The 13485-nt window shown below is 35.8% G+C and overlaps 1 protein-coding gene across 9 annotated transcripts in view; it reads left to right on the top strand.

Moving 5' to 3' along the window:
* Positions 1 to 13458, top strand: part of LOC125668356 (coiled-coil domain-containing protein 33-like) — a 28426-nt gene extending 14968 nt beyond the window's left edge. For 5 of the 9 annotated variants that reach the window (XM_048902359.2, XM_056163667.1, XM_056163669.1 and 2 more), the window contains 11 exons: positions 1872 to 1943; positions 3473 to 3715; positions 6320 to 6361; positions 7667 to 7818; positions 8043 to 8296; positions 8974 to 9062; positions 10236 to 10431; positions 11347 to 11420; positions 11508 to 11615; positions 11739 to 11858; positions 12861 to 13458. In XM_048902359.2, coding sequence (XP_048758316.2) covers positions 1872 to 1943; positions 3473 to 3715; positions 6320 to 6361; positions 7667 to 7818; positions 8043 to 8296; positions 8974 to 9062; positions 10236 to 10431; positions 11347 to 11420; positions 11508 to 11615; positions 11739 to 11858; positions 12861 to 12914 — 1404 coding nt within the window. In that variant the 3' untranslated portion in view covers positions 12915 to 13458. Of the gene's footprint in view, positions 1 to 1871; positions 1944 to 3472; positions 3716 to 6319; positions 6362 to 7666; positions 7819 to 8042; positions 8297 to 8780; positions 8870 to 8973; positions 9063 to 10235; positions 10512 to 10558; positions 11319 to 11346; positions 11421 to 11507; positions 11616 to 11738; positions 11859 to 12860 lie in introns of those variants that run through there. The other 4 variants (XM_056163670.1, XM_056163671.1, XM_056163668.1 and 1 more) reach the window with 3 other exon arrangements.
* The last annotated feature ends 27 nt before the right edge of the window (positions 13459 to 13485 follow it).

Raw genomic sequence — 13485 nt, 5'->3', positions numbered from 1 at the left:
TAGACTAGAGAAGTCTGTTAATGATACACCTAGTTCTCCCATTGTTTTATAGACTAGAGAAGTCTGTTAACGATACACCTAGTTCTCCCATTGTTTTATAGACTAGAGAAGTCTGTTAATGATACACCTAGTTCTCCCATTGTCTTATAGACTAGAGAAGTCTGTTATCAATACACCTAGTTCTCCCATTGTCTTATAGACTAGAGAAGTCTGTTAACGATACACCTAGTTCTCCCATTGTCTTATAGACTAGAGAAGTCTGTTAACAGTACACCTAGTTCTCCCATTGTCTTATAGACTAGACCATACAGCTATTTTTTTCCTAAGAAGGAATAACACACCTATCAAAATCATGATCAATGAAAGATATAAGATGTAAGTAATGATATTGTGGTGTTGGGTATCTTAAATTTTGTCTCAGTAGCTAAATATTACGATTTTGAATAAGATGATGAGATCATGAAGGAAAACCCCATTTGGCACTCAAACACACGACTTACAGGTCATATGACTAGTGCTCAGACCCAGTGAGTAAACCAAGCAGGTGAAGAAGAGATGTCTGATTTTATTTGTGGATCTACAGAATTTTATGAGGATGTATTATTCCATCTAAGACGTAGAATTCAATGAAAATTGAATAGCAGATTTTACAGATTTGGTAGCTTTTCAATTCTTCAAAATTTAGTTTTAATCTAAACAGTATTTTATTATGTATAACATAATAAAGATTAGGCAGCGGGCAGCGCCTATATAAGCCTTCTCCATTTATTTAGTTTTCATATTAGTTATATGTTTAGTACAATGCATGTTGCATGTATTATGCATTGCTCTCTCTCTCTCTCTCTCTCTCTCTCTCTCTCTCTCTCTCTCTCTTCTCTCTCTTTCTATCTCTCTCTCTTGACATAGTTTGGTTATGCCCTGTATCTTATTTATGTTTTAACAATTTTAAGCTAAAGCATGGAAGGTCATGGATTTTGTTTTTAACTTGCTAATTTCTTTGCATTGTTAATTTGTTTTCAATTCTTCTTTAAAGTTGCTTGATATTTCATCTTGTTTTTTCTAACAGCATTGCAGAACATGTCAGTTCCCTTATTGATTTCTTTTCCCTCTACTACAGGTGCATGCATAGATCACCAGTTCTTTCTCAAGGACAGAGTTCTGTGTGTTTGTAGTTGAGTTTCAGTCAGCATACTTCATGTTAGCACTTCATGAAAAGTATGCTGTTGTAAAGCATTGCAGATTACTCCTTCTTGTATTTGTTTATTTATTATATTTACATTCTAATTTTAATTTCTGTAGAATTCCCAGCCATCCAAATAAACATACTACATGTATAAACTTGCATTTTTTACAACTGCTTTGCATTCATGAGGAAATGGCTATCATGTAGAGATGTAAATGTTGGAAAGTGTGTACATGATAGTTTACGAGCTGTACCAGATAAATCGTACTTCATTCTAAATAATGTACATATATTTAAAATCAGACACAGTTAGTGGCATATGTAACTTTAGTATCTATTTTATTGGGGGGAAAACTTTGGCCCCTCCCTCTCAAACACTAGAGTAGAGTGTCATTTAAAGGGGAGATGCATGCAGAACCCCAATCCCAATTTGATCACATGATCTTGCATGTTTTGTCCATGGATTTTGCACTTGGCTGTAATGAACTGTTGGTGGGAAAAGAGGGAGGGGGGCAGGGATAGGGTCGATGGATGTTGATCCACTTTAAACAGCACCTTAGAAGACAATAGGTATGGATAGATTGTTCATTATCCACAGAGGGCCTCACAAAGAACACTCAACAGAAATCAGCACTAATTAGTCTTTTTTTAATTATGAATGATTGATGAATTTGTCTGTATTTGTCAGGGTACAGAAATTGTGACAATTGATGGTAGAGAACCCACAGTTGGCCTCATTCTAAAGCTGATCACTACCAATGTAAGTCAAAGAGAGAGAGAGGGGGAGATAAATAGATAGAGAGAAAAAGAAGCTGATCACTACCAATGTAAGTCAGAGAGAGAGAGGGGGGGAGATAAATAGATAGAGAGAAAGAGAAGCTGATCACTACCAATGTAAGTCAGAGAGAAAGAGGGGGAGAGATAAATAGAGAGAAAGAGAAGCTGATCACTACCAATGTAAGTCAGAGAGAGAGGGGGGGGGAGATAAATAGATAGAGAGAAAAAGAAGCTGATCACTACCAACATAAGTCAGAGAGAGAGAGAGAGAGAGGGAGGGAGGGAGAGATTAATAGATAGAAAGAGAAGCTGATTACTACCAATGTAAGTCAGAGAGAAAGAGGGGGAGGGGAGAGATAAATAGATAGAGAGAAAGAGAAGCTGATTACTACCAATGTAAGTCAGAGAGAGAGAGAGAGAGAGAGAGAGAGAGAGAGAGAGAGAGATTAAAAGATAGAAAGAGAAGCTGATTACTACCAATGCAAGTCAGAGAGAAAGAGGGGGGAAGGGAGAGATAAATAGATAGAGAGAAAAAGAAGCTGATCACTACCAATGTAAGTCAGAGAGAGAGAGAGGGAGAGATAAATAGATAGAGAGAAAGAGAAGCTGATCACTACCAATGTAAGTGAGAGAGAGAGAGAGAGAGACACACACACACAGAGAGAGAGAGAGAAGGAGGAGAGAGATAAATAGATAGAGAGAAAGAGAAGCTGATTACTACCAATGTAAGTCAGAAAGAGAGAGAGAAAGGCTGATCACTACCAATGTACATACTCAGAGAGAGAGAGAGACAGATACAGAAATAGAGAGAAAAAGAAGCTGATCACTACCAATGTAAGTCAGAGAGAGAAAGAAAGGCTGATCACTACCAATGTACATACTCAGAGAGAGACAGAGACAGAAATAGAGAGAAAAAGAAGCTGATCACTACTAATGTAAGTCAGAGAGAGAGAGAGAGGGGGGATAAATAAATAGAGAGAAAGAGAAACTGATCACTACCAATGTACATACTCAGAGAGAGAGAGACAGAAATAGAGAGAAAAAGAAGCTGATCACTACCAATGTAAGTCAGAGAGAGAGAGAAAGGCTGATCACTACCAATGTACATACTCAGAGAGAGAGAGAGAGAGAGAGAGAGAGAGAGAGAGAGAAATAGAGAGAAAAAGAAGTTGATCACTACCAATGGAAGTCAGAGAGAGAGAGAGAGAGAAGGGGGAGATAAATAGATAGAGAGAAAGAGAAGCTGATCACTAAGAAAGAGAGGCTGATCACTACCAATGTAAGTACTCATAAAAAGAGAGAGAGGAGAGAGATAAATAGAGAGAAAGAGAGGGACAGAGAGAGAGACAGAAAAAGATAAAGAAAGAGAGAGATGAGAAATAGAGAGATAGAAAGAGAATGAGAGAGAGAAAGAGGGATACAAAGGGAGAGAGTGATAGAGAGGAGAAGGAGACAGAGAGAAAGAATGAGAGATTTCTTGGAGTGCCTCCGACAATTTCTTGTCTCCATCAGGAGCCAAATGCTATGGTGAAGGCAGACAACCTAGAATTACTTCCTGCGCTGGATTTGTTCCCGGAGCCTAGTGCCGGATACTATCGCACTGCAGACGGCAGAAGTGACAACAAATCACCAGAGGTTCTGAAGGTCAACTTCGCTGACACAACATCCTGGGACTCCATACCGACAGAGAGACTGGACTCTCCACCAGCACAGCCTGGGTACTACCTACAGAAAAAGTACAAGAAACCCATGTCTGTAAGTGCTGTATTAACCTCGTAAAACAGAGTACTGTAGATTCCTCAATATATGGAAGGAATTTATTGTTGTGTAATTTTGTGAGAAGCACCACACATGAAATGAAATTACTCACTTTTATTTTAACAGAGAGTAGTCGAGTAAAACTTACACTCACAGTTTTGTAGTACATTCACTATTGCTGTTACAGTAAAATGTTAGATTTTATCAGTCATTAGGTTTGTTATAGACCATCTACAGAAATGTGAATCCGGTTAATTTAGCCCATGGAAGGCGACTACAAGCAGAGTCCTCTGTGAGTTAGATCAGCCTGGTATATTTCTGTCGACAGTAACAAACTTTAAAATGACTGTCTTATATTGTCAAGGACTTTATCACCAGAGACAAACCCCCTCACAGCGATTGTCCATATATAGAGCGAGGTGAGAGGTTTGACTTTAATCAGACTGTCAACAACAGATAGCTTCATCATGAATAAAGGGACACAACTCTTATTCTAAAACTGTGTTCTGAAACTCTCGAGCTGTAATACATGCAAATTTGTAAACTTTACATAATTTTTATAAATCTGGAATGAATTTCAGCTGGCAGTTGCCATATTGCTTTTATATTTTTACTACTGACCGTTGATAGAAATGTCACTGTCAGTCACGTCACATTCTATCCACCAACCGACCAACATTTTAGTCCGAGGCAAAATAAAATCTTACGCAATGAGCATTAATTTGGGATTTACTTTCAATTTACGATTTTAATAATATTCTCCTCAAAACAAGTTTAGCACCACATATTTTTCAAATGTACAGGTATAGCTACAACGAGAATGTATAATCTGGCTATCATTCTTACTTTTTTAATCAAATTATCAAGAGTATCTGTATAATTATCCTAATATCAATTTATCCTATGTTGTCATTTTTTATTTGTGTCCTCAATTTTTTTAAAAATAAGAAAATGGACATTTTATAAATTGTTATTTACAGTGCAACACAGGGTGCTTTGTTATTGCCTGTCCAAATTTTATGTTAGTTTTGCTAGAACAAGACATTCAACGCTTTTTATCGTTAACTTCAGCGCAATTGAAATTGACACATTCACATTGAATTATCTTTTTGCTCTGAGTTGCTGCAGATAAATTTAAACATTTCATGCTGTAAGCAATTTTTAAAGAAATTGACCCCTAAAGGCATGCAGCAGTACAGTGATGCTAAACCTGGCTTGGCAGTATGATACATGTACACTTCACATCATGGGATTGTACATCGATAAATCAGAATGGTGCTAAACTAATTTGAGGAGAGCATTATTTAAGTACATGTCAATACATTATTACAGCTATGGATGAGTATATTATTATAAACAAATGTAATTTTCCCTGTATATTCCATATCTCAAATGAAACTAGAAATTCTCTTGTGTTTCAAATTTCATGAAAATTATGCAATATACCAACAGTTTCATAATTAAATCTAATTTCTAAAATGCTTAATAAAACCATAGCAAGAGTAAAAAAAACAAACAAATAATCATGTAAAAATTAAACTTCAAATTTTGAATCACAAGTATTTCTACATAAATAATTGAAAATTCATGAATATGCTTTGGTGAAATATTAGACTCTGATTGAATTTGACAGATGTGAAGTAAATTGGACAAGATATGTACAAACAGCTTTTATAAAGCGTGCATTCGAGATCGCTTCTTTGTACAATTACAAATTCCCGTTGATCCCGAATGCCGAATACGCAACCCGAGAACGGGTTCGAGGTGCAAGAACTCACCACCTCTGTAGGTAGTGTGGTCGAAGAGCAAGAACATGTTCATGCGCACATGTTCTCATTGTTCATGACTCTAAGAACGGAGAATAACAAAAACGGCGATCTTAAATTGAACACACTCAGTGTTTGTTTTTTAAATGATTCAGAAATAGACACACATCAGAGAAGTCAATTTCATTTGTTTAGAATAAATATTGACCCATAGCTGAATCACTGAATAAAAATATAATTTTAATTAGATATAGACAATTTTCACTTTTGGTCACATTAAAATCACACTGCTTGTTGAGTTTACTTTTTATGTATAAATGCATTTTTATGCTTTGAATACTGATTCCATCATTTTTGACATTGCACAACAGATTTGTTTTGGTAAGTCTAACATCACAAGACATTTCAGAAGCTATACTCCTATACAAGTATTTCTGATTATAAAACAATAAAATCTTCTGTGTCTCAAATTCTATCTGTGTTTTTCATAACTCTGTCAGATTTTTATATTCTGTGGTTTAGAAATAGATAACATTGAAAATGATATTTACATAGAGTCTGACGTTTTTAGACCAGAATTACTGAATTGTTTCACTTTGAAATAAAATGGAAAAAAGAAAAACAAGTGATATTAAGTAATTTAATTTATTGGGAAAATAATCCCTTGTAGACTTCTTTTTGGGAGGTGGTTCTCTTTTATTGATTTATCAGTTTCTAACTGCTCTTTTCTAGATGTAAACTCCCTCCTTTCTGAATCTATAAATCCAGAAACTTATGCTGATATTTTTTCTTCATCATATTTTATATATCAAATATTTGTTGTATTGTGTTGTAGCCTAATTGTTTGTTCCAAGTCTATTCATTGTCAGGTTTACAGGTAACAGCTGAATTTGATTAACCCTGTTTCCATCAAACAATGTTTCACCCTGCTTTGCTTTTTAACTGAATTAGTGATCGCATACAGAGTTATTCCCCTTTAATTGTGTTACACTCTTCATGTCAAATATCACAAATGTACTTATACTCCTATTACAAATTTAATATTTCTCCTGCATGTTGAGTGCATGGTGTTCAGTGTTTATAAAAATGATAAACGGGTAACATTTTATAAATTAATGAGATTTAAATTAATTCAGATCCAGAGAAAGCAATATATTTGCATGTGTAGAGCCAGCTAGGTTATATTCCTTTTATAATCATCTCCACTCCTTTCTTCAATTCTCTGGGTTGAGAGATATTGATTTTTGTAAGGTATCTTGCAAAAATAGGCTGTACTTTCTTTTTAAGTTCAGGTAACTTTAAATGTTTAGCCAGGTGTAAAAATCTCGTCACCTGTTGATCCTGTGTAAACCTGCCTTGGTTACCAAGAGGCCGTATGTAAACAAAGCAATCACTAGATATCAGATTTAACCCTTTAAAGGTTCTTTAAATTATCTGACTATTAATTTCTGAACTGACATCAGAACATCCCTGTGAAACAGATGAATGACGTATTGTAGTGTATACATTAATTAAGCTGAGAACAGCTCCTTTAGGTACCCCCTCCATTTTTCTTTAGTACGTGTTTAATTCTACAGGATTCAATTCATGCCAAAGAGGATTTCTTTAATTCTGTGCCAAATGTGTCATAGACTTATAAGATGTAAGATTTAGGCCAGTGTTGTTGTTAGTTTGCCGGAGACTATAAAATTTTCTGTGATTTGGGATAAAACAGAAATTTCTGGAGCTATGGCCACTATGTATTACAGACCTTACACGGCAGAGGTAGGAAAACTAACAGCTAGGAATTCTATTTTCATGATTAACAAAAAAATGGCTGATCCCTTTAAATTCTGGTATTTCAAAAGACCTTTTTATAAATATCACATGGGCTGTCATTGACATTCTTTGACAACTTACAGAGAATGGAGCTTTATGAAAAGCCAGTGAAAATAACCTCTATACTCTCACTGTTAGGATATTGTTGGTATTAATTTTTGAAAATTACTTGTAATCATTTTTCAAAAAGATTTGTAAGAAAATCAAAATATTACAAGATAATATAAATGTATAATGAAATTGAAAATGAACTGCAATAGTCTACTTAGAATACTATGAGATATAATTTTTTTCCAGAATAAATGATAAGCAATTTTTGTTTTATATACATACCAGTATATTGTGCTCCTGGTTTGATTTTTAGCCGATTAAAGATGGGGACCTGCCACCTTATGAAGCCATGGAGTCCATATTGCCGGACTATCAGTACATCTTTGTGGATCCAGACAATAAGTCTGGACGTCCACCACAGAGACCACCAGCCGCCACTCAGATGCCAGGGGGACCCTCAACCAGGTTGGTATCTAGAAAATCTCTCAAACAGATTTAAGAAATGGAATCAGAGAATTTTGCACTCTTAGTGACACAAACTTAAGAGGTGGACCCAAAGAATTTGGCATTCTCTGAGTTAATTTCTTACAGAGATGCATCATAATAATTTCATTAACAATACCTTAAATAAAATGCCATTCATGATACGTGTATTTTTTTCATGTTCATACATCTGAATAACATTACAGTCGTCAGCCTGCAGATCTTGACCAGACTTCAATAAACGTGCTTGACCACCAGATGAAGGAACTGGAGAATTATCGAGCTGCTGTTCAACGCATGGGTCAGGACATCTTGGCTCTGCGCCAACAGATCCGTGAGCTTGAGACCAATAACAGTCAGCTCCGTCGAGATCTGGCTAATTACAATGATGCTAGTAAACTAATGATTGAATCATCGGAACTTGACAACCTCACCAAACCTGAGGTCATGTCCAGATATGGTATGTGTCAGAGGTCAAAGGTTGTCATGTATACTGTATTCATGCATGTGGTTACTGTGGCTCTCCATAAAGTTATGTATCAGAGAAACTCTATTGTTTGTTAACAATCTATGGAATTTAGATGCCCACAAAAATATATGAAATCAGAGTAATACGTATTTTAAATTGGATAAAAAAAATGTGCCAACATTTTGTATTCAAAATATTCTACCCTTGTGTAACAGTAAAGATTGAACATTTTTCTTCTCTACAAATTCATTATTACGAATTATGAAAAAAAAAAATCTTGAATTTTTTTATTGGGGTGACTAGCAATCAAAAACCCAATAAACAGAAGAAATTTCCATCTCGGTTAGTGGGGAAAGCAACAGGTGGAATTTAATGTCCATCGGCACGAACAGAGTCTCTGAGAATGGGAGGCTGTATTGATTTGTTTTGCCTTTGTATGGTTTTATTTCTGTATTAATGATGTTACTATTTTCAGCCATCTTGAAACAAACTCTAGTAGTAAACAGTAATGATCTCAAAAGCTACAAAGTAAGAGTTCAGCGACTGCAGAATGAACTAATCAAAGTAAGCTCGCTCGAGCTGAGCTGATAGAAATGAGCTCGCTTGGGTGTTTAGGAGTGGAGCTTGTTTGTTGGTAATGGGGAATTGCACTTTTTTGCTTGTTTCAGCCACACTTAAACAAACACTACAATCAAACTCGGGTGACATCAAGGCTTACAAGGACAAAGTTCAGAAGCTACAAAATGAACTCATCAAGGTATCTTATAGTTTCTGTCACGTGCTTTTTTGCATCTTTTTTCTTACTGAAAGTTTTAGTTTATTGTCAGGTCCATAACCAGGGTTTTCAAAGCTCTAAGCATGCATAGCTGCAGCGGTTCTTTGCTGCCAGTTGGATTTCTACTCAATGTTTTTGTATTTCTGGGTAACCACCACTTTTTATTCCATTTTCGCATTTCCAGATAATTTTCACCTATGAGCTGACTTCGAAAACAAGTCTGCCATCTCCCTGATTAAATATCAGATAGGAGACCGGTCTAGCTTGATGCCTTACTAGGGTTAAATGTCAATTCAGTCTTGTAGCCATTTAGCAAGCTGTCAGATATATATCTCTAGAACTGTCCAGACCCAATCTTACAGAAAGCAGACTCAGATAGAAAACCCTTAACTGCATAAATATTCATAATCAAGCATCCATAAATATTCATAATCAAACATCCATAAATATTCATAATCAAGCATCCATTTCTCCTTTTAATAAAATTATAATGGATTGCACTCAGAACTGCTAGTAAAATACATAAATGGTTACGAGGAGTTTCAGGTCAAAACAGTCTTAACGCCTGTGATAAAATATACTTGTATATACCTTGTTGATATTGCCAGTAAGTCATATTTCATGGAAATGCTAGAATTGACAGTGCTATTCAGTACTTTTGCCCCTGCACACAAGCTCCCTGGTTAGGGGCCTGATTGTTGATTTCTGTATTTATAATACTGTATAACCTTTTTTTTTGACGGGACCCAAATTCTGCAGATTTGGGTCTACAAGGTATACTATTAATTTTGATGAATAAAATCTTCGTGAACTCATTTTCATTTACTTATACAATGCATATGTGTTATAATGATGTACTTAAATTTAGTGATTTTTATTTTGGTGGATCTTTGGAAATTACCAAAATCGGCCAAAATTGTATACCTGCCAAAAAAACCCACAAAAAACATTGGCTATACGGTAATTAGTAAATAACAAGATAATTTTCAAAGATGCTTACTGGTACTCTATGAATACATGTATCAAAACTTGAAAAGAAAAGTGTTAGGCCAAAATTCTTTTGAAAATTAATGTATGATGATATAATGTGAATTTTCCTGACAGGAAGAGGAAGGTCTTTTTGTATGCAGCACTAAATTGTGAATTCTATAACAGAAAAATGACCAGGAGAAGAGGTATATAAAGATTGCCCAGAACCACAAGCAGCACACAGAGGTGGTCACCAAGCTGCAGGAGAAACTGAAGAAGATGAGAACGGTGGAGGAGGCTTGCAAGAAACAGGAAAAGGTCATCGAGAAAATGGAGAGGATCCTGGAGAAGCAGCACAAGGACAGAAGCAAAAAATCATCAGGTCAGTACAGTGGTTAAGCCATTCATCCAATTCTGACCACAGGTCAGTACAGTAACCAGGAAGTTCATCCAATACCACAGGTCAGTACAGTAACCAAGGAGTTCATCCAATTCTCTGGCTACCACAGGTCAGTACAGTAACCAAGGAGTTCATCCAATACTGACCACAGGTCAGTACAGCAACCAAGGAGTTCATCCAATTCTCTACCACAGGTCAGTACAGTAACCAAGGAGTTCATCCAATTCTGACTACACTGCAGTCTTCTGCCTTCTGCGTAACGGGAGAAGGTCTCAGACACGTCTTCTGCGTTCACCACCACGAGAACGTGTCAATGTGTTCATACATGTATAGACACATAGATAAGGAAAATTTTTATCTTATGATCACAAATGAAAATCAGTTCAGATTTTCAACAACATTGTTATAGATCCCTTTCTATTGGTATTTGTTGTGTGTGTTACCTACATGTATATATACATTGTCCTGTGCACTAATTCTGTGGTTCAAAATTAGAGATCTGTTGAAGGGTGTCTAGAATTCCATTTACCAGGGTATATCAAATATTGGGACCCAACAAATAAGCAGTTGTTATGTTAAGTTTTTCTGTTGACTCTTTCATTGTGATGCAAACTTTAATGAATCACTGCAGCCCAATTCCCCATACCACTTCTTTATTTGATTTCATCCCATTCATTGTCAGCTTTGTGCGGGTAAATGTCTGTTGCTTTAACTATATTCAATTCTGAATACAGGTGCAACAATTTTGAACTTTCTGGAGTCCATAAAGAACTGAATTCCAGGTTTCTAGAGTGAACATAAATAACTGATTTTTAAACCCGATAAATAACTGATTTTTAAACCCGATAAATAACTGATTTCTAGGTTTATAGAGTTAATGGATTTTCTTGTTTACAGGTGCAGCGGAAGAGGCCAATGAAGCTTTACTGGAGGAAAACAAGCGGCTGCGACAACAGGCAGACGACTTACGGGTAGGTGACAACTCAAAATGGTGGACTTCATTCCTTAAGACTTATGTCCCTTTCTGTGTTCTAAACTGTGGATCATTTCTGTTACAGGACCAGCTGAGATTAAATAACAAGGGGTCCGATTCTGACACAGATAAACTGGAGCTTTACCAGGCCCTCGAGAAAGCGGAGGCTAGGATACAGTCACTAGAAAGACAGGTGTGTTATTTCTGTCATGTCCAGGCCGCTAACAATGATGTCTGCATGTAGAATATTTCAAATTACATGAAAACATACAAAAATACAGCGAGTGAATGTGTGTACATTTTGTCTTCATTACAGCTTGCTGAGAATTCCAGAAGTTGGGGCAAGGAGAGAGCAGACATGTCGTTACGGTTAAATGAAGCAGAACATGGTTTTGGTCGATCGGGTGGAATGGTTCTACACGATTACCCGGTCTATGTAAGTTTTGGTGACCACTGTGTTAACTCAGTTACCTAAAAATTTAATGTATAATTTCCTTTTCCTGTTTATGAACTAATGTAGTGTAGTTACCTCCCCCATGTATGATGCTAATTACTCCCCAATACTGATCGAATCAGAATCCAGCAACTCAAAACAGAAAAATGATGGTGCACATCTTCTTTAAAAACACAATTAATAAAAAAATTTATCAGGTTTCCTGTGTATGTTGTGGGTAACATGTCTTACTGAATAAATTAAGGATTCTCCAAGAGAGGTGCACCAACCTCGGAAATACCCAACAGCTTGTCATTGTCACTGCCAGGTACTGAACTCATCCAATCAAAATTCTCACTGGAGTTATCCTGATAACGGCCACCGAGAAAGACTCGTCTCCATTGTTCCTAATACTCTGCCAACTCAACCTCACGATTGTGTTATAATTGATGCACAATACTGTGGATTCCTAAATATAAGCGGGGATTTTATTATCACATGATTTCGCAAGAGGCATCTCTCATGAAATACAATTACTTGCTTTTATTTTTGTGTTGTTGAAATACGTGCGAAAACTCTTCTTTTTTTATCATTTATTCTTTTTTCATATTCACATAATCATCAGTAAAAGTAATGAAGATACATATTAATCATTTTATACATGCGAAAACTCTTGATTAACAGACTACGTCATGCGAATTTATGTTCACGCGACTTAATGTATGAGTCATTTTGCAATACTAAGTTCTCGCAGGAGTCTACAGTAACCCCCATTTGCAGTTCATGGCTTCCCACAAATTATTACCTCACTTCACTATTCAATGACAGTGACTACAGTTTGCAGTTGTGTTTTCATTTTTTAGTATTTAACAACATCAGTTTGATTTTTAAAGAATTTGATAGAATAATTTGCTTATAGAACTATTTATTGAATTTAAAAATATTAAAGAATTTCTTTTCTTGTATAACTGTTTTTTTAAATGGTTACTCTTCGTCATATTTCAGAATGACAAACTTGCAAGGAACAGTCCTCGTCGATTATCTCCACTTTACCGTTGACACGCTTCAGTGACCTCACCTGGTGCTTAAAACACGGTTGCTGTAAGCAGCTAGTCTGATTGACAGATGTCACTCGTACATATAGTGTATTTCAGTCACACCCCCAACGGGACCACCTTCGTATCCAACAGAGCAAACATCAACTTTACTGCCCTAATTTTATGAATGTTGGGAGAATTTTAAAAATATTTACTAATCTGCACTTTTTATATTGACAAGTGAATGAATGTATGCCAGTTTCTGTGTTATTTGTAAACTGAAAGCTTAGATGTTGATATTTTCACAACATTCATAGTTAAAGTATCCATGGTAACTAATGAACTGTCTAATCATACTTCATTGTAATACTATGATGCTTAACTGTAAGTTCGAACATCCTCCCAAAATATTTATGTTGTGATAGCGGATCAGATTCTACTATGAAGCTTTCCGTCCCTTGTAAATGTTGTAAATTTTTACATTGTTATCACTTCAATTATTTATGCATTATTGTTAGAGACAATGTATTTTGTTGGAAATAAATTATTGAGTTAGTTGCAATATTTCCTTGTGTTGTGACTTCTTAAATAAC

The sequence above is a fragment of the Ostrea edulis genome, chromosome 4 (genome assembly GCF_947568905.1).
Source record: "Ostrea edulis chromosome 4, xbOstEdul1.1, whole genome shotgun sequence".
Classification (NCBI taxonomy): domain Eukaryota; kingdom Metazoa; phylum Mollusca; class Bivalvia; order Ostreida; family Ostreidae; genus Ostrea; species Ostrea edulis.
This window is presented reverse-complemented; position numbering and strand designations above follow the sequence as displayed.